The sequence below is a fragment of the Serinus canaria genome, chromosome 12 (genome assembly GCF_022539315.1).
Source record: "Serinus canaria isolate serCan28SL12 chromosome 12, serCan2020, whole genome shotgun sequence".
Lineage (NCBI taxonomy): Eukaryota > Metazoa > Chordata > Aves > Passeriformes > Fringillidae > Serinus > Serinus canaria.
The window spans coordinates 10,995,723-11,023,108 of record NC_066326.1 but is presented as its reverse complement, the minus strand read 5'-3'; the positions used below and the strand labels follow the sequence as shown (position 1 = coordinate 11,023,108).

The 27,386-nt window shown below is 43.4% G+C and overlaps 1 protein-coding gene across 4 annotated transcripts in view; it reads left to right on the top strand.

The window, feature by feature from the left end:
• MGLL (monoglyceride lipase) overlaps positions 1-27,386 on the top strand; it is a 101,358-nt gene that overhangs the window by 45,393 nt on the left and 28,579 nt on the right. For all 4 annotated transcript variants that reach the window (XM_030227837.2, XM_018915107.3, XM_018915108.3 and 1 more), the window contains one exon: positions 15,852-15,958. In XM_030227837.2, the coding sequence (XP_030083697.1) occupies positions 15,852-15,958 (107 nt within the window). The remainder of the gene's footprint in view (positions 1-15,851; positions 15,959-27,386) is intronic.

The following is a 27,386-nucleotide window of genomic DNA, read 5'->3' as shown; positions in this document are numbered from 1 at the left end:
GGTAAATCCTGTGAGATTTGTTGACCCAGAGTAATTTTTACAAAGGTGCTCATAGCTGTAGCTGCCACTGACTTCAGAGAGAACGATGCCCAAGTCTCTCCTAGCTGATCAGTCACTTTGAGCTGAGACACTTGAAGCTAGAGGATGCACTTGGAAATGTGATTTCCAGACATGTATGAATGTGAGCTTCCTCAGCCACCAAAGAGAAAGCATTACCTGGCTGGTCAGCACGGTGCTTGAGTGTCTCTCACCGGGTGGTCTCTAGGTGGACTTAGAGGGTTGCCTGGATGCACTGTGGTTCTCTGCCTGCGGGTCCCAGAGGCATTCCTGGGCCATTGTTAACTTGCACTGCAATGGCTTGGCTCAACTGCAGACATTGTGAGCACAGTTTAAATAAACAGAGCTGCAATTGTCTGGGTAAACAGTGCCTTTCTAAGAGTTCTTTCAGTTCTACACCTGAGATGTGTTTAGTAATACAAAATTAAACAAACAAAAGGCACCCACTTCTCTATTTACTTTTTACATTTCTTTTACTCTTTGAAGAACACCTGCCATTCTTCCTGAGTTGTTAGTAATGCAAGGCCAAGCCAATAAGGAGAAAACAAATTTCTCTGTTCCCCAAAGATTTTGCAGATGTGCCTGTGGTGCAGAAATACAAATTGCCTTTGTATTTGAACTGGCCCTTAAATTGTAAATATTGCTTGATGGTTTTGGCATCTCATTACCAGCACTTCCATGCCATTTCCAGAAGAACAGTGCAGCTCCCATCATGAGCAAATGACAAAATTGAATTTGACTTTCAGACCTTTCCAAAGTGAATGAATAAATAAATAAATAAGGCAAAGTGAAGTCACAGCAAAAGAAATCAAGCCACTGATTATAATGTCTTTAATTATAGTGTATTGTGTTAGTCTCTAGAAATATTTCAAGCAGTTTCTAATTCAGCATCATTTTTGAAGAACACTTTGTTTGTACTAATGAGGTCAACTCAAAATTAAAGCCAAATCTGTAGGATGCAGAGTGACTTATGTCAGCACAGACTGCTGTAGGATGAATTCAGCTCCCTGTGTTTTTCTGATCCCATTGCACACACTGCAAAGGGAAATGACAATGATCATTGTCAAATCAACATTCCAGGCTTGCTTGCTGTATTGCTACTGTCTGAGTTTCTAAAGCATCCCTTCTTCTCATCAGCTGTGTATGTGTTCCTTTAATGCCTCTGTTATCTTTGCTCCATGTGACTGTCTTATTCACTGTGAATGGGGGCATCCTTTTATGATTCCTTATGTGGTTCCAGAGGATGGGCAAATTAGCAAACCAGCTTTGTGTGAGAGGGACTCTGACAGACAGGGGAGCTGCTTTGGTTCTCACTGCAGATACTTCCTACAGGGTTCTTCAGTGTCATAATTTTTTTTTTCAGTCTCCACAGGAATGACCACCACAAGCAATTCTGCCTTGTATTCCACAGAAACCAAGGGAAAAGGTGAATAGCAAAGGGAATAACAATTGTAATTAAGCTGTCCCTTTTGGTCATTGCCCTGTTAGGATCTGCTTCTGAGCACAGGTGTACAACTTTGTGACATCAGTGTCTGGGAACAAGGTGACTTTTGGAGTTCCCTGTTGTGAGTCTCAAAGCACTAATATTTCATCCTGATCCTGAGAGCAGCAAAAAAAAAAAAGGCAAAATCAGTGTTGGTTCTGTGTGCCACCTGATGAACTGGAAACATTGCTGTCCAGCATGGTGAATATAAGAAGCAGAGGTAGAAATAGGAGAAAAGAAGAAAAATGGCCTAAAGATGGTGTTGTAAAGATAATTTTTCTGCTCATTATTCTACCAGAGACTGAAGGATAAGCAAACCTGGCATCTGTAAAACAAACAGTTCATTTGCTTTTTAATTGGAATACAAGTGTGATGATCAGTACTGGCTTTGTGCCATGACTCCAATGGATGCCCAAGCTGGTCACTCAGCATTTAGAGATCTTTACCCTGGGCAGACCCTCCACTGGCCTCTTCCTCAGCTCATCAAACTGGGAATGCTCTGAGCCAGCTATTTGTTGGTAGTGACCCAACACCTGAAGCAGACAAGTCAGTGATCATACCAGGGTTCCAGATGCAAGAGCACTTTACTTCACTGCTATAAGGAATATACAGGTTTAGTGAGAATAATAAAAGAGCTGCACACAGTTCCTTCCTTCAATTTCTCTAGCACTCTTGGAACATCCCTTGGGAACACACAGCAGCTCTTTTAGATCACTGTGAATACACCCACAAGAACTGGCTGTACAGCTGTTCTGGCTGGAAGAGGCTATTTTTTCTAGATGTCTGTAGCAGAGGAGTTGGCCTTGCAAGTTCCCTTCAGACTGCTGTGACTTGGTCCTTTTTAAAGTCAGGGTGAACATCTGACCTCTTTGTTCTTCTAGGGAAATTGCATTGTTCCAAGAGCTGTCCCTGCAGACAAATTTGGCTGAGCTGCCTTCCCTAGGTTCAGGCGTGTCATTGTCCCAGTGTGTTCCCACTTGAATGGAAGCCACCAGTGTTTGAACCCTCCTATTGTCCCTCATGCAGGAGATGTGACACAACCCTGATAGCAAATGGCTGATTATTCCAGGTATCCAAGGAGATGGAGTTGCATCTAGCCCATGAGATTCCTAAAGCTATGCTTAGGCAGATCCTTTACCTCATCCCACCCCAGTTATATCCTTACCTCCACCCAGCCATCCCTGTCCTGCACTCCACAGCACAGACACTCTGACGCTGTGTCAGTGTGACTTATTGTCCATAACAGGAAAGAAGGAAATCAGCAAACATCAGAGTAAGTGAAGTTTTTAGACATCATTAGAGTTATATCTCCTCTAGGGTTTCCTCTTGCAGACCAATACAGTTTCACTTATGTGAACTGAAAGAAAAACGCTGGTGCAGCAATCCCAAATACCAACCTTGGGCTAGTCCCAAGCACAAACATCTTCTAAAGCAACCAGACTTGGGGGAGTCACTGGATGGTGGTGGCAGGAAGGTGTCCCCAAGCTGACCAGACTCTCTGTCCAGACAGTGAGTACCAAGGTGTGGCCTTGGAGTCAGGAAGGAACAGCTGGTGGAAGCTGTCCTGGTGGCCACAGCATTGCAGTCAGATTTACTTGCCTCCAAGCTTGCTCCTATGGGATATCCCCATCAGCAGGAGAGGGGATAGTCTTGGTTTTGGTCTTTTTCTGCTTGGGAATGTGTTTGTTCCTCTCAGGCAGATGCAGTATGTTTGTGTCTGAAGGGATTCACTCTTTTCTAGCAGTTTTCAATGTTCCAGAACCTTGAGTGATACCAAACTTCATGAGTACTTCTACTGGCATGAAATAGTTCCCCCCTTCTGTGTCAGACACTGGCTCTGCAGCCAGAAACTATCTTTGTTTCTTTGGCAGGCACTCACTTGATGATGGAAGCCTCTGAATCCTCCCATTCTGAGCGGTGGCAAAGGCAACTTGCTAGACCTAGAGAATTTAGTGTCAAAAAACAGAAAAAAGGAGGCAATGAGGAGCAGAGAGCAGGCAAAACATGGTCAAGACAGTCATTAGACACAATGACCAGTGATTTACAGAATAAAACTTACAATTTATCCATACTTTTGTTTCCTTGTCTACAACTGCGAGTGGTCCTTCAGTCAAGGGATACAAATTGGGGCTGGGGTCTCCAGCTGGAAGTTGCCACAGAAAGTAAGGTATTTCTTGAGCAGCTGGTGGTTGAAGAAGGCTTGATGTTTGAAGAGAGATTTTAAACAAAATCTGCTGAGTGATGAATTAGTTGTTCTCTGCTGAATTAGTTTACTTTTGCTGCAAGTAAATTGTCTCAGTGGCAATCGTTGAAAAGAAAGAACTGGGAAAAAAGGGGGACAAAATATTGACAACTGGGCTAAAGCCAAACACCCAGCAGTAACAGGGTAGTAATCATTTTCTCTGGTGTTGTGTACAGATAGGTAAGGAGAAAATGTACAAACTACTATAGATTTGGTGTGCAAGGAACAGTGCTGATCTTTTTCAGATGCCTGTCTGACCTGTGATAAATGTCTTGCTCTGTATGTTTTCCTTCTTCCTTGCTCAAGCTTGAAGCTTGCAGAGTGAGGGAATAAGACCTAAATCATTGGCCTTTCTTTAAAACACAATTTGGTTGATTTTGCAGTAGATATCAGCAGGTTAGTTGGTTCACCAACAACAAGTGAGCTTATTTTTATAATTTGTCAACATAGTTTTTACTTTTATTTTCAAAACTATCTCAGTGCGCTTTCAAATTCAATTGTCAATTCCAGAAATCTGCAATGGTTTAATTTGTTGGGTGAAAGGCATTAGGACTGACAAGGAAGCAGTAAGTAATTAAATTTCTGTAAGATAACATCCAACTGACTTAATGGTTGAGCTTTTTCTTCATTTTTTCAATTTTATGTGAGAGCTAGTCTACAATATTTGGAGCATTAAAATCTGTATTCTGAGCAGCATTCATAACCTCATGTTATTAAAAAGCCATTAAAGCAATCAGCATTCAGTCATCCTCTGTATGTCCCCAAAAAAGAGATGTGGAACATCTCAACCCATCTTGTTCTGAAAATGCACAGAGCATCACTCTGACATTATTAGATGCCCACAAATTCATTAGGACAGAAAGATTTTTTTTAAATTGACTTTGTTCCTTCCAGGTTCACTGTGGCCCCTTCCCTGTAGCACAGGGAGCCCGTGGTGAGATCTGAACTCTGCTGTTAAGCTCCTGCTGGCTGCTTTAGAGTCAGGCTTTTACTCACCCTGTGTGTCCATCCTTGCCTCTGGCATGCTGTGCTGCCACAGGAAAGGCTTTTTACCTCTGTGCTTCAGTTTAGGTGGCAGTGGGAAGAAGGGTTGATCCTTGCTTGGGGTGGGGTAATGGATCAGAGAATCTCTTGAGGTGCCGCTCATCCCTGCCTTGTGTGACCTCTGCAAGCAGCCTGGTTGCACCATTTGTGAAGCATTTTGGGTTTTCTGCATGAGGAGTGTTGTACAAAAGCCAGCTGCTGTTATTATTTATCCTGTTTATTTACTGGTCACATTTCTCAGAGCTGGGGAATGGGAAAAAAAAACAAGCAATCAGCAGATTCACTTTGTTTACATTTCATTTCACTTTCGGTGTTTGGGGGAATGCTGATTTGTTAAACTCTGTTCCTTCCTTTGAAGCCTGTAATTTTGCATAGTGGAAACATTGCCTCATTTTTACACACAGGTTTACATTTCTGTTCTGAAGCATTATTTAAGGGTTCTGCCCATCAGAGGTTTGCTTCCTGCTGGGCACATTCTCCTCCACACCAGCTCTCACTCTTTCTTTGCCAGGAATTGAAGGGGCTGAAGCTGGTGGGGTTAATAACTGTGGTATTGAAAGTATTTGCTCTGGATATTGTTGAGGCTTTTTAAAAATGGTCATAAATATGTGGTACAGGCTCTGGTGAAGTGTTCCACATGAAACACAGCATTTCTGCAGCAGAACAACAGCTTGTGGTTTAAATAAATGTTGTTATTTCTGCTCAGCTGTAGGTGTACATGTATGTTTTGGTTCAGTGACTGCCAGATACTGTAAATGAGTATTGATTTCCTTTTCTATTTTAAGCTTTTCTGCAGAAAAGACATCCCACATGCCTTTGGCTTTCTTTGCCTGTATCTAAAATGATTGCAGCCAAAGACTCATCTAACTAAATACTCTTTTTTTTTATTGTTACCACCCATCTCTATTCTAGTAGTTGCACCTCAAGTTGGACAGGTCCCCATTCACATTTTGGAGCTAAAACCTATTACATCCAGCCCTTTTTGAGAGCAAATCAACAGGGCAGTGATTAAAACTCATGGCAGGTAGGTTCCTTATTTGTGTTAGCATGGCAGCCTCACTGAGAGAGGTGAAGCTGCCTGGGTGTTAGAAATAAAATAATATTTTAGGAACCAAGCCTGCAGTAGCTAAAGCCTTTGGACACCCAGATTAGCTCAGTGCAGCCAAGAAATAACACATATTGATTTGGCAGCCATGGGCTGAAGTCTGTATCCAACTCTCAAGGCATCTGTAGGTAAGTGATTGCACCTCACCTGTGACTAAAATTCACGGTGGTCCAAACCATGAATAAACATTTCAGCCTTTAAAGCTCCTGTTGCAGTGCTCATTGTCTTAGCAGCATTCCATGTCTCATGAGTAGCTGCTTACATTCAACTTTCCTTCCTACCTCAGGTCTACAGCAAACATGGAATAGTAAATTAATTGGAACATGCTGAAAGCCTTGGCAAACGCTTTGCCTGTGACATTCCTAATTTCCCAGAGGAGTAGCTGCTGATATTGATTTTGACAGAGCCTCTAAAGCCTCTTGCTGCAAAGATTCCTCTCATAGCTGGGAAAGGCTGAAGTGCAGCACTGGGATGTGCCAAGATTTCATTGGAAATTAATGTGTTTAATCTCCAAATATGTTAAAATATACATAAGCCCTTTATTAATAAGAAATAAATCCTTGAGCTTCCGTCTCTAAGTTTATGGGATAATTCCACCCTAGATTTTGGAAAATCATGTGGAAAAACTTGGCAATTTAGAGACCCATGCTACCTCTGACATCTGAACTTATAATGAGTTTGTCAGTTAGTTAAGGAAAACCAATTAAGAACTCTGCCAACACAGAGGACTGCTGACAAAATTGGATCAGGAAGGTAAAAGTGAGGATGGGCAATTGACTCAGTGCAGGAAATAATCAGGAGTTCCACGTTAGGAGTGGAATTGCCTGGCCACAAACAGTATTACTGGGTCGAAGTATTTCAGAGAATTGAAGTCTTTCTTTAAACCATTGCCATACAACTAGGAATTGCACTGTCAGTGCTTTATTAAAAAGTTATAATAACATAGTACCTTGACTGCACAGAACAGGTAAAGTGTCATCTCCTTTCTTGCTCCTTCTTTATTCACAGCTCTCTTCCTGGAATGTGTCCCTGACCATGACGGGGGTGGGGTGGAACTAGGTGATCTTCAAGGTCCCTTTCAACCCAAACCATTCTATGATTCCAAGCTAGTGAAGGTTTGCCCACATGAGCCCCAAATGCCTGATCAAAGTACTTCAGGAATAGCTCAGAAATGTTCTGACCCTCTTGTGCCAGGTGTGTGCTTTTCAGCCTCTTCCCTGCACAGGTGCTGGGGTGCTGGGCTGAATTCTTCCTGAAACAACTTTTTTCACTATTGCTGATCAGGAGCTGTCTGTCCCACCCAGTCCCTGAAATAGCAGCTTGAGACTGGAGGTGATCAGAGTCATGCTAAAGTCTGAACCATTTTTAAGAACCATTGATTTGGGGAGGGGGGGGATTGGCTATGAAGAACCTCTGGTGCACCTGGGTTCAGACTATGAGTGATGTCCTTCATAAAAATTCCTTGCAAAAGAATTGAGGTCAGAAGAAGCCTGCAGACTTGTCTTACAGGACTCCAGCAGGTGCCACTTAACACTTAGATGTGGTATTCTCTGGAGCACTTGATTATTTGTCTCACACCACAAGCCCTTCTTAACAAATATTTTAAAACAACCAAGAAAGCAGCATGTTCCTAAGGACTTAAACATTACCATGTACTTGTGTGGATCTAACCAGGGGGATGGCTTTACTCAATAAAATAATTTCCATCATTTGGAAGCTACAGAGTCATATCTAAAACTCTCCACCTCAATAACTGAATAATGCTGTCTATTTCCATCTTCTGTGCTATGCCAAAAAGTGAGATTAAATTGTAAAAATGTGGCTGGGATGCCATGTAAGGAGCACTCTTGCATGGCTTGAGCTCATCCCTTAATGAAACACACCTTGTTCCTTTCTAGGAAGCTTCCCTTCTATTAGGGTTGAGTTGGATTTCAGGCTATGAACTTACAGCAGCAATAATGACTTGTCACTGGAACAGGTTCCAATGCTCTGAACATGCCATGACTTCAAGGGAGTTCAGTAAAAAGGAGCTGGTTTTGCACAGCTACTTTGAAACAGAGACATACTTTTATATAAAAAAACTGTCTTTTGTTCAGAGAGCAGGTGTAGTACTGAACTAGTGAGTAATGCTGAGTTTCAGAGATGGTGACAGTGCAGAAGCTTCTTGCCCTTCAACTGCAGCTTTCTCATGCTTGGAAAGGACAGTCCATCTCACCACACAGGCCTTCCTGTTTCCAAGGCTTTGGCTCACTAGGCAGTGTCTGCATTTTGATTTCAAGAAGAAAATGCTACATGACTGGCTAAACAGTCATTTTTGTCCCTTTGGAAATCATTAAACATTCAGTGCAAGTGAAGAGGAGAGAGAGTCTGTGAAAACGTTCTCGCTCTTACTCCCTGTCTGTTGGTGCTCCATTGAGAGTGGTGGCCCTGCACTGGCTGTGCTTCCAAGTCAAAATGAATTTTTAATCAAAATAACCAGAAGTACTTCATTTTTCCTGATTTCCAAGGGGATCTGTGCCAGAAACTCTTTTGTTTCTTTCCATATTCTCCCTCCACACCCTAAAGCTAATCGAAAAAATTTGGGGTGATTTCAGGTTGACTTGAATTTTGCAGCTGATGTCTTCTATTTAAGCAATGTTTTGCACAGTTTTTTTTAGACAGACACTGACTGCTTTGTGCATCTATCCCTGTATCTCTATCCCTTGGGAGATGTGACCTCCATTTTATCTCCCTTGTAACCCTTGTACTGAGCAAGGGCTGAAGCAGAGCAAAGCACAGGACTGAGATGTCCAGTTCCAGCATTCCTCCCAGTCAGGTCCTGCTCAGGGGGTCAGTTCTGTCCCCCCACACCATCCCTTCCTCAGTCCTGTGTGTGTGACAATGCCTACCCCTTTTCTTGCTGGAAGCAGAAGTCATAATCCTTCTTTCAAGGCTTCCTGTGCTCTGTAGAAGTGTAGCAGCCACAGGACAGCTCTGATCCAACCCTGGGTTGCCCAAGTCTCCAGAGATCTTGTCTGTCTTGCAGGTTCAGAGCAGCAGGTCTGGCAGGCAGTTCTGCCAAGGCAAATCCCATCTGTGATATCAAAGTGGAGGAGTGTCTCCCCAGAGCAGTCCATGGAACCCTAGAATCCCTCCTCCTCAGTTTTATTCAAGAACGGGGCAGGAAGATCCAACCCATGAGTTTTAAGCTACACACCAGGCATTTCACCTCTGATCTCAGCTTCATGTCCCCTGAAATATTACCGCAAAACCTCCTGGAAACTAAATAAATCTGATCTTAACTGTTAACTTTGCAGAGATTTACCCAGAGCTAGGCAGTTGCAAGGACCCAATAATTCTTTCTCTCCCACCCCCACCTGAAATTTCCTTCCTCTCTTGTCCCGGTATTAGACCGCTCATGAGTTATTCTCAGGGAGGGCTTGCTTTTAGAAAAGCTACAATAAATCAGCTGAAACTATTTCTGCACATTGTTTTGTGCTGGCTCTAGCTGGATCCTGTTGAACCTTTTGTTATGAAATATATTTGTACTAACCGGATCTGTCTGTGCTCTGCTGATTTATGATGTCTGCACTTTCTGACAGGGTTGGAAAACTTTGCCACACTACCCCTTCTGGACAGTTTCAGAACATGGCAGGTCTGAATTGTCCTCCTCACTCTGCTCTTGTGAGGAGTTGTGATTTTGAGATGTATGATGAGACCAGGCTTGCAGACATGTTGCAAGAGGGTTGCTCACAGGAGCAGGCACAGGTTTTAAGACTGAGCCCTAAATCTCTATGGTGTAAGACAGCAAGAAGGTACTTAAACTACCAGCAGCCCCTTTGGAGGGGCTTGCATGGAAACTTCCAAGCCTGAGGAAATGAGGAAAGAAAGCAAGAAGCAGAGCTTGCTGAAGAGGCTTATTTTTTTTAATTGCCAATGTAAGATCTGGACAGGAATAAAGCTGCTGATTCTACTGGTCTAGATCAAACCACATCAAACACAAAGGCACAGAACCCTCAAGCCCCACAAGCTCTGTATAGTCAAGCAGAAATTGTGTATTGTGAGCCCAGTGCAGGTTCCTCTGACATGATCTTTCATGCATAAAGGCTTTTCAAAGTTAAACCCCAGAGATTAACTCCTCCAGATTCAGAGCTCTGTGAGCTATCCATGCCAATGCTGTATGGTCTGTGACTTTGAGAGAAGGTGGATAGAGACTCAGCTCCAGGCTACTGACATTCTGATTTGCTTTTTTCTTGAGCTGGGAAAAGCAGTGATAGAGCTGCTGGAGAGAGGTGGCTCCCCAGAGCCTGGGCCTGCATGCCAAAGCTGTGGGGCAGTAGGGCAGAGGCTAAGAATGCAAAAACCTGAGCAAGGGAGCAAGAAACGCCCTTGGGTGCAATGCCTCCTTGAAACATGGATTGGAACTGGGAGAAAAGTCACCCCCTCTTGCACCTCCAGGGGGACATAACTCAGATGTTTCCTAGAGGCAGAAGGATGGCATGAAGGGACACACCTGACTCCATAAATATTCCTGCCTAGCTGGAGACACTAGGCTGAGCTTACGGCTAAGCGTGTGGGTCACAAGCATTCATAACATAAGTGAGATTGCTGCAGCTTTTTGTAACCCCTGCACATGGCCCAAGTGTTTTCAGGGTTGTCTTGGGGCACAAATCACCTCCAGAAAAAAGAATGCAAAAACTGACTGGAAGAGCAGAGACAGAGACAACCCCCTTCCAAACTTCAGGTCTTACACCCAAAGCAAGGGCCTGGAGAACCCTCCAGAAAAGGAAAAGATCACTAATAGTTTAGATCACAAAAAAAATTATTCTTCATTAAGTGTTCTTGTAAATTATTAGCTGGATTTTTTTTGTAACCTTTAAGCAAATACCAAGGGTAGAAAATTAGATTGATACTTAAACCTCAACAAATCTTACTATATGATAGATAGCTAATCCTCATAGTGAGACCCATTCACCCAGCTAACACAAGAATGAACACCTTCCAGTGACTTTACATTATAATATACTTTGGAAGCAAAATACACACATAACATTTTAACACACTAAAAGATCTGTGAGTGACTATCCACTTGCTTGTCCAAAAACATCACCAGTTTTTGGTAAATAAAAGGTAATTGTTCAGCTACAAAGGAATAAATCAGTTCAAACAACACAACAAAATGTAGTACTTAAGCCAGTCATTTTTCTGGCAGCTTAGCTGGCTCAGAGCTTTCCTGTCAGTTTGTTTTTAAAAATTACTTTAGGAATTCAGTGTCTGGAATTCAAAACTGTGCAAGTCAGATGTTCTTTGTTAAAGCTGATCTGGTTCTGGTAACAACATCCATAAGACCAAATGAAAAGCACAGTTACCTAACATAGAATAACATGGTATTAGCTTAAGTTGTGAGGGCTTGATTCAGGAAATCACTTCTGTGTGTGATTAAATCAGTCCTTATTCCGGACAGCATTTATAAATCCCTTTTTAACTTTTATCCTGTACTTGGAGTGTCCTGTTGACTTTCATGTGTTGAAGAAAGTTTCCTGAGGTTAAGGCAAGTACTTAAATATTATTCTGAAGAGGGATGCTTTTGAATGGGGTGGAAAGGTTTGCATTTTTCATATATGCAGTCATAGGAAGCTTGTCTTCCGTTCTTTGGTTCAGCCCTAATGTTTTGGGTTATTTTCTGGCAATAAAAGAGCATGCATGGGGTCCCAGAGAAGTGGCTCTGTCCCCAGAGGACACAAGATGTTAAAGCCACACCATCCTGCTTGCAACCACCTTTGTCTAGCTCAGTTTCAACATGAATTTTGTTCAAAGCAAAGCAAGAACAAGGGTCTTATGCCCAGCAGGACCCAAGCCCTGAGTGGTGTTTCAGGCCTGCAAAGTGTCACAGCACAGCAGCTTTCTGGCTGTGCTTCCAGTGTATTGTTCTTCTAACAGTCTTGGTTTAGGAGGGCTCTTGCTCATGTGTGTAGGTCCAGTGCTGCAATTTAATTTCCCTAGAATTGTTCTTCTCCGGTTGACTGTGGAGTTGTATCTCTGAACAATTGTCAAAAAAGACAGCAAAACAGAAAGAGAGAACCTTTAAACCTGGCACTGCCTTTCTACCTAGAACTGCAACCTAAAGCATGACCATGCCCTGCAAAGCTGCTGCCTACACAAGAAGAGAAATGTTAGTGGATGTGAAGGTACAGTGAGAAATAGGGAAGGCTTGGACACAGCTAAAGCTTGGATCAGGTGGTGAACTCTCCAAGAGGCAGGATAGAAGAGACCAAGGCATTCACATGGATTTGTGCACATTGACTGTGTTGCAACCTGCCCTCCACACTTTCCACTCTCCCTAATAAAGGACAGGCTGTTTGCAGGTGCTTTGTATTAACTGCAGGTGTGGCATTGCTGTGTTTTACAAAGCTTAACAGGCTGCAGCTGCAATTTAGGAGGGACTGATACCAGTCAGAGGAGACCTGCGAGCAAGGACAGGTCATGAGTGCATATCCCCTCCTCATGGAAGAGGACTAAACACAGCCAGTAGTTGATTTGAATATTAAAGACAAATATTATTCTGCCTTGTTGTAATAAGCAAGTGCATCTGTTTGCCAAGCTGTGCAGTACCAGGAGGCAGAAACCTGCAGTGGGGAGGGGGCAGGAGGAGGAGGTGATAAAGGCCATGGGAAGGGCAGGAATCTGCAAAAACCATCTGTTGCTTTTGTAAACAGCATCAATAAAGTGGTTTCCTGTAACAGCCCGTAACTGCTGTTGCAGAGCTGGGTGAGAGCAGGAGCGTGGGACTCGGTCACGCCCCGCTCACACCTTGGCTTTGTTCTCAGAGCCAGCCCAGCCAGGCTGGGCAGTCCTGCTGCTCTGGGAGGAGCTGCACCCTGAGCAGGTGCCAAAGCCCTGCTATCCCCAGGTGTTCAGCAATCACAGCTCCACCAGCCAAAAGCAGCTGGAGCATCCAGAGGTACACGAGCTTTCTGTGCCTGTGGTCAGAGACATTAGAACCAGCAGGGATCCAGGCACAGGTCCCTTTGCAGAGAGCTTTGCAGGCTGTGCACAATGTTTTCTAGCTGCTATGTGCAAACTTCCAAGGATTTCAGCAGCACGACTGCAAGAGCTGGAGGAGAAGAAATTTCTCCCCGTTACCAGTTTGATACAAACCTTTTTGGAACAAAATTCTCATTGAGACTGCACAGAGAGGCACTGCAGTCCTGCAAAACCACAAACACTGCAGGTCCCATATTAATTTTGAAAGCAATCTCTGATAATCTGTTATTCCAGCCATTGTGATAAGGAAGGAGAAGACTGTGACTTAAGAGCAGGGATATCTGCAAAAATGTTTACATACAGGAAAGAATTGCTGTCAGTCAATCTAATAGTTTGTTGTATTTTCCTGGCAGCTTGCTAGTGAAAATATGTTAAATCGCATTTGTTACACTGCCTTCAGGTATTATTTGCCAAATCTAAACTTACTTTGTAATGGAAAATTGGAGATTAGGTGAAAGAGCCAAATCCTTCAATACTTGTTCACATGACACTCATACTAATTTCAATTTTTGAAGGTTGTGTTCAATACGTGGCCCTTGTGCTTAGCCCTGAAAGCTGGAGCTAAAGAGCTGTGTAGATGTGACCTAGTTTTTGGTCAGTAAAGCCACTCTCACCTTTTATTGAACAAAAACAGGACAGGCTGATTTTGTATCAGTGTCACAAATTGGAAATTTTATGCTGTGTTTATGATTATTGATAGGACAAAACTTTCAAAAGTATCTAAGTCCTTTCGACAGCTACTGTCATTAGAACTCTTAAGGCACAAACAGGCTCAGGGGTTTTATTCAGCATTTTGCAGACAAATAATAACCCAGGCCTGTTCCCTGTGGTGTGCAAAGGCTCAGTTCTGTGACACCTGGAAACTGTGTTCCAGGTGGAAGGAAAGGTCACAAGAGCACCTTGCCTCTCTGAAGCTTTGGTTTTTTATCCTTTCTCACTTGGTTTCACATAAAGTGAGGGCTCTCACCCTCTAGAAGGATGCTGACCTGTGTGAATAAAAGCAAAACAAGGACTTTACTGTCACAGGGATGAAGAACTAAGAATTTCCTGGAAGACATCTCTTTGCCAGCTTCCCATTAGGTTTCATTCACTTAGTGCCATTTAGTGCATACATTCAAGTAATATTTCTCTGAGAAATGAAGGGCTTTATTCAGTCAGCCAAGGTGCACCTTTATCTCTGTGCCTAGTCAGCAGAAACAAATATAGGTCCCCTAAAGAGCTTAAGTAAGACATTGAGCAAGGAAGCTGTCAAGCTTGAAGGTGGTAGGAGGTGTGGGAGTAGGAGGTGTGGCACAGAGACTTAGCCTGGCTGAGTCTGTTGCATACCAGGGCAATGGGCCCACAGGAAGAAAGTTAATATTCTCCACTGAGTGAGCAATGTCTCGCTTTCTTCAGTATTTGGAGGTATAATAATAGATCCTGCACTCCAAAAATCAGTCTGTCTGCCAGGTGCATTGATAACTTGACAAATCAATTGATCAGGGACAACGACAAAGGAAGGAACGACTGCTCCACATGGATTGTTTTGCAGCCTTCAGTGACACTAAAGAGGATTTGTAAGGCACAGCAAGTTAAATATGGCACATGACCTAGTGTCACCCTTGCTAATTGGTGTTAGACAGATACCAGAGCATCTTTGCCTTGTTGCTTTTGTGTTTGCAGTGGACTCTGTACAGTCCTTCTGGTCTGGATGGATGCTCTTTTAAATTGTCCAGCTGGGCAAATGCTTTAAAGCAGGTGCTAATTAAAGAGCTAGGACAGGAGTGTCTACATCATCCAACATGTTTTTTAAGTTTAAATATATTTAAGACCTAAGCAGTTCATTGCTGTGAATACACTGTCTAAAAAGATATTCAAAACCTCAATTAAGATAAAGTTGAGGAATTCCCGAGCTGTTAACTGCTGTCTTTGTTTTATGTTGTCAGTTCTTGTAATATTTCACTCTTTATGTACTGAAAATGTCAAACTTGTAGCCTTCAAATGGTTTTGTAGTTGCTGATGTTGCAAGGACAAATGGTCCTTTTAAGCAAACAAATTATGTTCATAGTGCTAAAACTGGATTTTAAATAATCACCTGTCAAATCCAGCAGAACTTCTGTAGTCTCATTGCTACATCTGCTGTAGTTCTAGCCCAAGTCTATACTAATTTTATCTGGCAGAAACACTGGGGAGGTTCAAGTTCAGTCACTTTCATTTGATGACATTCCAATAAAAGTAAGGTATTATTCATAAAACTGGAATATTCAAAGATAGGTATTTGCAAAAATAAGTGTCTGTTAGACTAGTTTTTTATTATCTCTGTCTACACAGTGGCTCTGTAAGAGTCACTTTAATCACAGAAGTGAAAACTGGAAATGGTAAAATTACCATAATTGAGTCAAAAATTCCAAACTCCAAGCAAAGTGCTGGAGACCTATTCTTTGGCTGAAATTCCACCTTAGACTGTTCTGGAGCATCAGACAGTGCTTGAAGTTATAAAGTTAAGGACAGTGTTGGTATTTGAATCCCAGAGAGATACCAAGCCCAAAAGAAACAGATGGCATCACTTACACTGGAGGAGCCATGGAGAGCCTCAAGCCCCCATGGAGATATCCAGCTCAGGGGCTGATGCTGATGCCCACCTGCATCTTGAACTCTCAGCACACCATGGTGGCCCTGGCCCATGAGCAGTTGCCTTCCCTGGAACCCATCCTACAACAACCTGTTGGAGGCCAGGTCCATGGCAGGCCAGGGCGACAATGGTTTCCCCTGTATTCAAACTCTGCAAATCCTATACCTGCCTGGTGTTTGCTGGTGTCTGAAATGCTGTTGCTGAATTGAATGGTTTCCCTTGCAGCTCTGCAGTGTTTGCAGGGTGGTTGCCACGTTAATGGTTTGTACCTTGATGCTCCATCCAGGGCCCTGGTGTTCATCGCCCACGGCGCTGGGGAGCACTGCGGCCGCTACGATGACCTGGCCCAGAAGCTGACAGGACTCAACTTGTTTGTCTTTGCCCATGACCATGGTGAGTAGCCTGAAACTGTACTTGATTTACAGCAGCTCAGGCCTTTGCTGAAGTAAATGCCATTACAGCCACTCAGCAGCGAGAGAAGAGCCAATACAATATTTATAACTAGACATAAATGAAAAAAGGATCACCTATTGCTTTGCCGAGATCTGCATACTGAATCTGTAAAAGCTATCCCTGTTTGCTTTGAGTTTTCCTTAGCCTTTTGACCTCACTCTAAGGGATTATTTCTTCTTCACCTGTCTCTTGGGGGTGAAGTGGTATTGCCCACTGTGGGAGTGGGACTAGGAGCCATTTCTGCTGAATTCACGGTCAATGTCCTAAGTGATCCCAGATGGGAGGCTGAAATGTCAGCACAGCTTTCAAATACTGATACAATGAGACAGCTGCACCCTTGAGACATGGAGAGGCAAGAAGGCATCACAGACACCTTTGAGCACATCTCCACGCTCCAGCAGAGAGACTGGAGCTGGCTGGGCATGCCTCAGCTCTGAGAGAAACCCTCTGAGGAGGGTGCAAGGCTGTGGGAACACAGCAGCCCCCCTTTGGCCCTGAGCCAGCAGGGAGGGGCAGTGCTGACCAGGCACACTTAAACTGTCCCTGCCTCTTCTCGCTTGAAGGGCTCTGCTCTGTGCCCCATGCTGTGATGGAGACAGGCTGGGTGTCACCAGGTCTCCTGCAGTACATGGATTTGGACATCTCAGCAACATATTTGAACCACCCATCCTGGTTCTCTGGTAGCCTCCTGTCACACATAAACCCTTGCAGCTTCATAACTTCCTTGTGCTTGGACATCTTTGCTTTAATTTTATCATTGCAGACTACTGTTGCCTGTGACAGCCACTCCATCAGTATCAGTATCAGCAAAATGAATCAATGGGATTGATGATGGAAGCAGACAAAATGCAAGGCCAGATTCTGAGCTGACAGGTTGAAATGGGATGAATCTTGGTGTAAATCTGATGTCCTTTGGGCAGATTATCCACTGGCACTAGGAAGTATTCTGCAATTTACTTGGCTGAAGCCAAGAATCGAACCTGCCCCCAAGGTCTCCTCAAAGACAGGACTGTTTAACTTGAGTTTGAAGATCCTGAATGTACATGAGTCATTGCACCATCTACCTGTGAGAGGAAAGGCAAAACCTTACTTAATCTTGGTACCGAGGCTTTCCCTTGCTCTTGTGACTCACTTTTGGTCACAGCACTGCACTTGATACGCAGAAATTACTTTTTCCTTGAACATCTTTTTCACTAGAGAAACATAAATATTTCTTGGTGTTTTGGGCTTTTTTAAAAAAATACACAAGTATTTCTGGATTAAACAGTGCAATTAGTACAACTCTGATTTCTCAGGTCAGTTAACAACCTTGCTCTCCCTGTCAGACCTACAGTTTTATTTGCAAATTCCGTTTTCCTGATCAGTAAAGAGGAGAGGTTGAAAAGGAACCTGAAAGCAGAACAATGGAAACACAGTTGTGTTACACAAAGAGATGATGTAACTGAGCCTTGATTCTAACTGTCAGTTAGAAAGACAATTAACATCTTTTAGGCTCTGTATAATAATCTTTTTACTTAAAGAGGCAACCACTAAGGATGAACTTTGATGAAATACAAATTACATCCTGAGCTAAATGCCAGTGAAAGCTGAAGGACATTAAATGCCTCCATTCCTAAAACTGCTCTAATCAGTCTGGGAGATTTAAAGTTTTCCTCCAATATTTTATCTATTCCAAATCACTTCAGCAGTGTGTTCCCTTTTGTGTCCTTTCCTTTGGATATCTTTGGGTAATATCAATTATTCAATTGTGTTAGCACTGTAATAGCTGTCTGTTCCCTACCTCATACCATGGCTCTTAGTCATGTGAGCTCAATGTAGACTTCCTGACCTGGATATTTGTTCAGGTTCTGGTATTCTCATGGATAAAATTCCCAATTCAGGTGCATTATCCATGAGATCATTAATGCAGTTCAAGCGAGATTTCCCAAATGACTCGGGAAGTTCCCAGGGTTGGAGTGTGTGTGACTTGACTGATTGATGTTGTGTCTATCCTTCAGTCAAAAGAAAGAAAAATAATTTCCATTTTTATTGCTGACTCTGTAGGAGCTCACACATGGGCTCTAAATCTTGCCAAAGGCTGCTCTGCATCAGTGTTTGTCCTGTGCAAGGTTTCACCAAAAAGGTGATTCACAGAGTAACAAACACTGTGCACCCCAATTGGTGTCTCAGTATTGCCCCTTAGGGTAAGGTACCTCTGGCTCACTTTCCTCAGCATGTGAAGATTTGAACATTTACTCTTTGGGGTATTTCATTGTAATCACAAGACTGCTGGACCTCATAGATATGTATTAGAAATTTTCCATGGTGATGGTGGAAATTGAATTCCAGAAGACCTCTTAACCTTACCTTACATCTAATATTATTAAATGGCTTTGGTTTATATCAGCCCTGTGAAAGAGGAAAATGGGATTTCTGTGTAGCACAGCAATTTCTTTTTCCTGTGGTCTCTTGTAAGGTGTTTTTCACAGGCAGGTAACTGCTTCCCATCATTTCTGGGTTTGCTTGGCATGCAGCTTCATGATGGCAGAATTAAGGCTGCTGGGATGACCTTGCTATTTCTACAAGTTTAGGTATTTTGAAACAAAATCTCACCTTTTCAACTTAATTTCTATGTTACTATTATTTTATTATGTCGAGATTCTGATGACTAAAGAAAGATACAAACATATTAGGTTATTGGCAATCAATTTAGGAAAGCTCTCAGAAAGAATAACTGTGGGGGATTCATCAAAGTGGAGTGATATTGCAGTTCTTCAGTCAGCTGCAGATTGCAGCTCCTTTAGTTTTTACACAGTAATTTTAGGGATCTGTAAAGCTGAGAGCCAAGGAAAACAAGAATAAAGGCTGGAGAATGTGGCTTTGTTTTCTCATACCAAGCATTCTGAGTTGGTAAAGCACATGATGTTCCAGCCATCCTCGTGTCTCTTCCTGTAACATCTCATCTGCTGAGATCTAATGCTCTATGGTTGCATTACATTCACCTTCAAAAGTACATGTCAGCTAATAGCAGTCAGAAACACATTTGCAAGATACAGGGACCACAAAAATGTGATACTTTTTTCTTACATGTTTTAATCATAGTTGAAATTAGCCCTCTTTTTCCCTTGTACTTGCTCATGCTACTTACGGGTTTTGTGTCTGTTTTACATAAGGATGAGGAGGATGAAATACTCAGCCCTAACCCAGTGGCAGTTCCTAGCCACCAGATATACTTTCATCCTACTTTCTCCAGGAGGAATAAACCCTCTACCTGTCCTGGTACATGAAGCCCTTTGACCCTTTCACCCTTTTTGAAGCTGTTGAGTTTCCCACTCTCAAGTTATGTTTAATGTCAGATCAAAGCAGGGGGAAGGCTGCAGCTCTAACAGCTTATTCACATTCCTTAGATGTTTCTAACTGAAGTTCAGCTTGCTCTGGCAGCCCTGCTGCTGCTGCTTTGTGTGTGGTGAGCATTTCTGATGGGTTAGCAGGTCCCTCTCAAACACCCACTGGTGCTTCTTCTCTCCATTAATTTTTTCACTGCTTTCTCTGTTTAATGAAGGATTTATTTCTAAAATGTAGAAAATAGCTGGAGCAGATATTTTTAAATGCACCAAATATTAGCTGCTTTTGTTTTTGGTTTTTTTTTTCCTAAGTGATTGCTGTGTTGTTCTTGCAACTGTTAAAAGACCATTTTGTTGGTGAGAACAGAAGGCTTTTATTTATTCACAGCACTGGGAAGGCTTGATCTACACAGAAAGATTAAAGAGAACTAAACATGGTCAAACTAGGAGGGGAAAATGACCAAGAAGGATGTCAGGATTAATAAGAACAAGAGTTAGGGTAGCACTGTGAAGTAACAGCTCGTGTACATTAGCATGCAGGAATGTCCTGGACAGCAGCATTCCCTGACATTGTCATTGGGCAGGCTTCAGGGCAGTCTCCAGGGATGGAGTCAGGAAAGCCTTGGCAAATGTTATTTGGAGCTGGTTTGCCTATGGAGCAGCAGCACTGCTCCTTGGTGCTGGTGTGGGCCCATCAGCCCACAGCAGTCTGCTCTCTGCTCTCTCTGCTCTCTCTGGATGAGCCCATGGCACCAGAGCAGGGAAGGTTTGAAGCACTTTTCTGCAGAGCTGTGGGGAACAATGGCACTCCCTGTTTCCTTTCCTTTGACAGGAGGCTTACCATGGGTTGTGGGCATTTTCACTCTTTTCCAGCTGAGAGCTATAGGTTCCTCTCACAGGGGACCCCAGAGGAGATGGCTCTTTGCCCTGGCTGGTACAGCACTGCCAGTGCTGTTTTATCCCTGTTTTGACTCCCTACTGGGTACAATCCCAAACCTTTCCCTGCCTTTCCTTCTCCAGTTGTTGAATGGAGGTAGCAGACAGGCTTATCTGCCTTCCAGGCAGGGTGCATGCAACTGCAGGGTGAGAGTTCAGACACTGCACTACACCATGGAATTCCTTAGGCAGTGAGACAACTCTGAGAACCTGGAGAAAAGTCATCCTATAAACAAATAGCTAGTGAGCAAACTTAGTTCTGCCTCCTTCCTAACTCTATTTTGGCTGTGAGGATTCTCATGGAAAGAGATGAGCTGGGATACCACCCTGCAGCCACCAAAGAGCTCCAGGCAAAGGGAAACCAATTGTTTCTGAGCTTCAGCTCTTCTGGAATCACTGATCTTGTAACTCTGGATCTCAGAACAGCAGTTAAAGCTTGCTGAGGAAACTAGGTCATGCTGTTTTAGCCTCTTTGAAAGCATAGAAATTATAAAATTATTGCTACAGGTAAGTTGCAACTTTTCCCATGCACTGAACAAGCTCTTGAACACAATCTTTCAACTGGACAGTCTGTTTTCCCTTGCTTTCTCCCAGATTGCTGCATGAGCCTGGGTTCTTTTGGTGGTTGTGAGATGGTACCTCCCAGAGGGACCACAGCTCATGCAGGAAAAAGTGCTCTGGATACACCTCCTATAACATAATGGTGCTGAGATGTGCCCATAATTGTGTCATAACCCAGTGTAGCCCAAGGGGAGTATCCTGTGGCACAGCAGGCAGTTGTAAGCACTTTGAGATGGGCTTTATTAAATGGAGGTTTCCACATTATTCTTGTAATTTTTGAGGAGATCATCACAGACTTCTGCAGCCCAATCTTGCCCTGGTGAAGTGATCCCTGCTGCTTTAGCCCTCACCCTTCATTCACACTGGGATCACACAGTCCCAAATCTCTGCATGCACCACATGGCATCTTTCAGGGCCGTCAGAGTTGTTTCCATTTGAGAGGAGCAACTACACAACAGAAAAAAAACCTCTGGGTGAATCATGAAAGCACATCCCTGCAGTGTCTCTTGCTCTAGAGGAAGCCAGGACTCAGAAAGGCAAATGCCTTTGGTTTTTTTTTGTTGTGTGAAGGCAGATGAAACAACACTGTGGAGCCAGGAAGAAGCTAGACCACAGCAAACTAAAAATAAATAAACAGTAAGGCTCCACAGAGCTGATGTGTCTGATGGAGCACACAGATGACATATGCAGCAGTGCAGTATTTTGCTTTAAATGTTTGGGTTAGGAAAGGTTCAGGGAATACTCAGAGGTGTTTTCTCTCTACCTCACTCAGGGGGATGACATTTTATTTGTTTCATAGACTTTCTTGCTGATGTAAAAGTGGGGAAAGCATAGCCTTGCACCAGTCTTCTAGGCAAGGGAGTTTGGAAATTGTTAGGGCTGGTCACCCCTTTAGCACAGATGCATAGGAGAAAGACATTTAGTGTCATCTACTGTGAGCTATGACAACTTGCCAGCCACACCCAGGCTGCTCAAAGCAATCTATTTGTTTATCTGACCTTGACCAATTATTATTTTTTAAATCAGATATAGTTGTGGTACAGTCAGTGAGGTAAGACAGACAGGTTAGCTCCATGCTGTAACCCAGAGCTGGATGCAGGCACTGTTGAAAGAGACAATGCAGATGTTCCTTCACCACTGCCCCTCTACGTGGACATCACTAGATGATCATGTTGGGCTGCAGCAAAGTTTGCAAAAGAATGGTTGTGGTTTCCTCAGTTACTGTGCCCCTCCCAACTGCTCAACCATTTCCTCACTGCTTTGTATCCACCCTGGAACAAAAGGCTATGGAATAAACAACATGTCATCCAGTTGACCAGGATCTTTGGCTCAGGCCCTGGCTACTCATCATCCAGCAGAGATGTGGTCTGAGCTCTGTGGGAAGCAGGGCTGGGACACATCTTAATCCAGTCATGCCCCACCCACCTTCTGGCATGAGCCAGTTCTTGCCTCACTCCCTCAGGTGATGAGAAGAAGGTGCTGGAGAGCCAGCTCCCCTGGCTTTGTTTCAAGCCCACTTTATGAGGGAATCCCTTTTGGGGCACACTGAGGGCCTGGCTTTTTACTCCAAACAAAACGGGCCAGGCAGCCCACCCCAGTTCTCCTAATAATTCACTGCTTGCTAAAGAGCAGGGGGAGAAATGTCAGTTGGTCATTCCACGAGACAGGACATCTTCTCAGCAGCTGCTTCTTGGACAAAGCCTCGCTGTTGGCCTTCACACGAGGAGGCGTGAGGCTGGAACAGCAGTCCCTGTGAGTGTGGACACGGCAGCAGAAGGAGCAGAGTGCTCCCTCTGACACAGTGTCAGCTCTGCCCACTGCACAGACCCTGCTCCTCAGCCTGTCACTGCCAGCTGTTAACTGCTGACAGACAGACAGACAGCCTGACAGAAGAAAGATAGGTCACTCATTTGAGAATCTTAACAGGCTTTTCCTTCCCATGAGGGTTGGGTCCTCCTGGCTTCCCTTCCACAGTTCTGCCTCTCAGGTGAGAGATACACTCCATGGGAGGAGTAGACCCTTCAATTTGTTTTTCATGTGGTGCTGAAAATGTTTGGCCTAAGTGACAGGTATTTTAAATGAGTGGTCCCAATAATCAGGAATAAAATATTTTTTCGTTTTTGGACAAAAGTTTCACTTTGGTGAATTTGAGAAACTAAAGGGGAAATAGCCCTGACTGAACTCAGCTCATTTCACCTTACTTTCATCTGTTCTTTCACTCTTGGTATTTCAGGATTCTGTGCAGTTGTCATCTGTACTCAGTCTTTACCTGTACAAATTAATCCCCAAATAAAGGGTCAAATTCTGCTTTCCCAGCTGCTCATATAAATCCAGGATAACTCTGTCACTATGTCAGAAAGCAGGTTCAAGCTGCAACTTGTAATTGCATTTTGTATTAGTGCAGAAGGGCTGGCAACCTCCTGTAATGTTTTCAACAGCTTCCTTGCTCTCCATAACCAGCTCTGCAGGCTGTGGGTGTATGTCTGCATGCAAGATGCTTGAGGCTGGAAGGACAAGGACCAGATGGTTATCAGAGCTAAGACTGAGAGAACAGATCCTTCCATGTTCCCAGCTATGTCTGTTGTCTGGGGCTACTGGACAGATGTCAAACTTGCTTCAAACTTTGTTCCTTGACTGACTTCTGTGGTAGGACACTAGTTCATAACATCAGGGACTCTGACCTCAAGAAGCATCAGAGGAATCTGTATTCTTCAAGGGAAAGAATAACAAATCAGTGTTGTTTATAATATCAGTGGATCTTTTTCGTCAATGGTGTGGATGATGGGATGGAGAGCAGTTTCAGCCAGTTTTCAGGGTGGAAATCCAGCATATGCTGGAAGGCTGCTATTCACAGGGACCTTGACATGCAGAAGAAAGGGACTGGCAGGGACCTTGTGAAGTTTCAACAAAGGCACTTGGGGAGTTCTGCATCTGTGGTGGAGTAACCCCATTCAGCATTAAAGGCTGGGCACTGAATGAATGGAAAGCAGATTTGCAGAAAAGGACCTGGGGATCCTCACAGACAAGCTGAACACAGGTCAGCAGTGTGACCTTGTGGTGGAGAAGGCCACCCCATGCTGAGCTGTATTGAAAGATTATAGCCAGCAACCAAAGAGAAATGATTATTCTCTTCCATTCAGCGTTTTTGGGACTACATCTGAAACACTGGGTCCAATTTGCTCCCCAGTAAAGTGAAAACATTGACACACTGGACCAAGGCCAGAGGAGGGCTGTCAAAACAATTAGGGTACTGGAGGACAAGATGTGCGAGGAGAGGCTGATAAAACTGAGCTTGTTTAGCCTTGGAAGAGAAGGAACCTTTGAGAAGCCTTATTTAGGCTTAGAAGAGGGAATCTTGTGCTGTCCACAAGTCTCCAGTGGGAGCATGTGGTGACAGCAGAGCCAGACTCCTGGAGGTGCCCGGTGATGGAATGAGAGGGAAGTGACACAAGCTACAGCACAAGAAATCCCAATTATGTACAAGGAAAAATGTCTTCACCATGAGGGCAGTCAAATGTTGGAGCAGGAGCCAGGGAGGTGGGGACACCTCTGGCCTTGGAGATATTTTAAACCCAGCTCAATAAGGCCCTGGAAAACCTGGATGAATGGGAAACACTTTGAGTAGGGGCTTGAACTAGATAACCACTGTACATCCCAGCATCAATTATTTTTTATGAACTAAAGAGCATCCTAGCTGCTAGTATTTGGGATGTGGCTTCTAAAAATAAAACATAGAGGGTTTTGAAATGGGTGAAAAAAACTACCTTCTTAAAAGCAGACTTTAATAGTACCTATGGTTAAAACCAGCTTCTTCTTCAAGGAGAGGCTTTATGACATTTTTGCACTATGAGAAAAAGAAAGCATGTTTATTTCCACCTTTACAGGAACAATTTTTCCATAGCAACAGCATTTCATTAATGTGCTTAGCTTTCCTATTGTTTTTCAGATGTGTTATTTGGATGAAGTTTCAGGAGCTAATTACTGATGATTCCTCACCTACACGTGAATCTTCCTGCAGGTGTGGACTTTGTCATCCAATTGAGTTACAAATGACTGCTCCAAGTTACTGAACACCCTTTGAAAATTAAAGGGAAAAAACATAATTTCTTTAAATAACTCCAGTTGGATCAAAACATTATTTGGATTCCTCCAGTACCTTTTTAGATAGACAACAGGAATCAAAGGAGCACAGTCCAGCTCAGATCAGATCAGTGCCTGTTTCAGCACTAAGCTGGAGAAGAGCCTTATTAAGGAGTGGGGTGTGCAAAGAGAGCTCTTACTTGCATGAGTAAAGGCAAAGGACAGGAAGATTTACAAAGAGAAGTAAAAAATATAAACAGTCAATGAATGGCCTGAACCTTCAATTTTCAGCCTCCTACAGCTTCCTGTTCCTTCATGGCCCAAGCTCTTCAGTTCCAGAGCTCCACTTGACAAAATAAGGATGCAGAAGCAGCCCATATACTGCATTTCATAATTTGTAGTTCTAGTGCTCATTGTTTGTTTATTTGTTCATTCATAAAGTGTGTCATGTTGTTCCAGAGCTGGAATTTCTGATTCCAGCTGGTGGATTTTCTCCCTGCTGATTTTCCTGGGAGTAGCTCTATTTGTTACAGACTGTGAGCAGAACTTTTAAGGGATTCTCAGAAGTCCTAAAAGTAATAGTAATTTTTAAAATAACAAAATATGTAGAGGCTTTTTAAAAAACAGACTGTTCTCTATCAGTGCCTCCAAATGAGTGCATATTGCAGCAACAAGCCCCAGAAGGAAAATAATTAGTGAACAATAGGAAAATTAATCCTTTGTTGATTCACATATTCAGGTTCTTCCCTCTTCAATAAGTCCAAGTGTTGCAGAGAAACAGGTTTGGTTCTGCAGTGTCTGGTGGATTGCATTTAATTTAATAGGGCTTCTCCTATTGCACTTTTATTTAGAATGTTAAAAGAGGGCATTTATTTTATTATTAAGAATACTCCTGTTAGCAGCAGGGGCAGAAAGTCACTCCCTGCATTATCTAGACATTTGTTCCTGCAAACAGCATCCTCTGGCTTCTTCACAAAGATCAGTTTTTAACCAAGTTTGGTTGCCAGCAAACACTGCTGCTGCTGGGCAGGCTGTTCCAGGCTCTGCCCCTCTGACTCTTTGAAGGTCCTCACTTTTTGTCCCAGTGTATTCCTGCCCAGATTAGGGCCGGAGGCCAATGTTTTTCTCTTCTCCATCTATTAGTTACTCACAACATGTTAGTTCAGAGCAATTCTCTTTTGGTTGTCTGTGGAGCCTGGCAGAGCATTAATAACATAAACTGCTGTCATTAGCTGATGTCTCACTTCTGTACCACACATCCCATGGCCCTTTGCTGGTTCTGCCTCTCCTTTCCTCTCTGAGACATCAGCTGGTCCCTGCTGAGGGATCAGATGCCATCAGCTTTGCCCCCCTCTCCTTGTGTGCCAGCTCAGCCCTGCAGCCTCTCATTTCTTTCAGAATGCCTCTAACTTACAACCAAGTTTAGAATCTGTTTCTTATATAGTTTGGGGATTTATTTCTTCATTTCTTGAGCCTTAATTGCTTCTGTGCTGCTGCACACAGAATACATGCTTGCATCCTCTGAAGGCAGTAGCTAAATGCCACTAACTTCAGTAGGACTAGGATTTGACTCATAGGTTTTAAGGCTTTTTTCCTATTTTAGTAAGAAACTTGCATATCTTGAACTATTATTTTAGAGAATAAAATATCATTTTAGCATTTAAAGTGTACAGGGAACTATACAATCATAGTTGGTGCTTTGGGAAAATTATTTCAGAATTTTAGGAAATTTAACTTGATAATTGAAAGCCTCTGGCAGTGTGATCCTCTTCACTTCTGAGGCCATTGGCAAAGCAAAGCAAAACACCTGGTTAACTTCTGGTTCATTCCCCAACCCAGATGAGATCCTCCAGCATCCCAGTAACACTCCTTTTGGCCTTGAGCCTTCTTCAGAATAACAAAATGAGGATTGCAAAAGGTCTTACAAAACCTAAGGCCATCTGGAAGAAGCCTTACCTGAAGATGTGTGTGGAATTCACTTTGAAGTCTTCTGTGCACTGTGGCAGTGAGGGAGCCAACGGCCATGGGGGGGTTTTGGTTCCATAATGTACTAAGACATCAAATAAGGACTCACCAGCCCATTTCTGTGAGCACCAGCCAGTCCTTAGATGGGAGCATGTCCTGTCTGTGCCAGCTGTGGCCAAATTTTAGTGGCTTATACTAGAAAAGCTCTTTTGCTTATATTTCTGAAGTCTTTCCTGGATTTCACATCACTTGAATCTGGCCTGTGTTATGTTCCAACAGTGCTGCAGTTTTAGCTGTGGGGATCTCTTGCAGGTTCCCTTCCCATTGATCAGTCCTGTGTGGCTCAGATCAGGATGTGGCTCATTCTGTAGCACTCATTGTGTAGGCAATGCAAGAAGGGGTTTGGAAACTGCCACTTGGCTCTGCCACATGTTTGTCTTGGCTCTCAGGAATGCCACTTCACTTCAGTGTATCTCAGGTTATCCATGAAAACCTCTGAATGT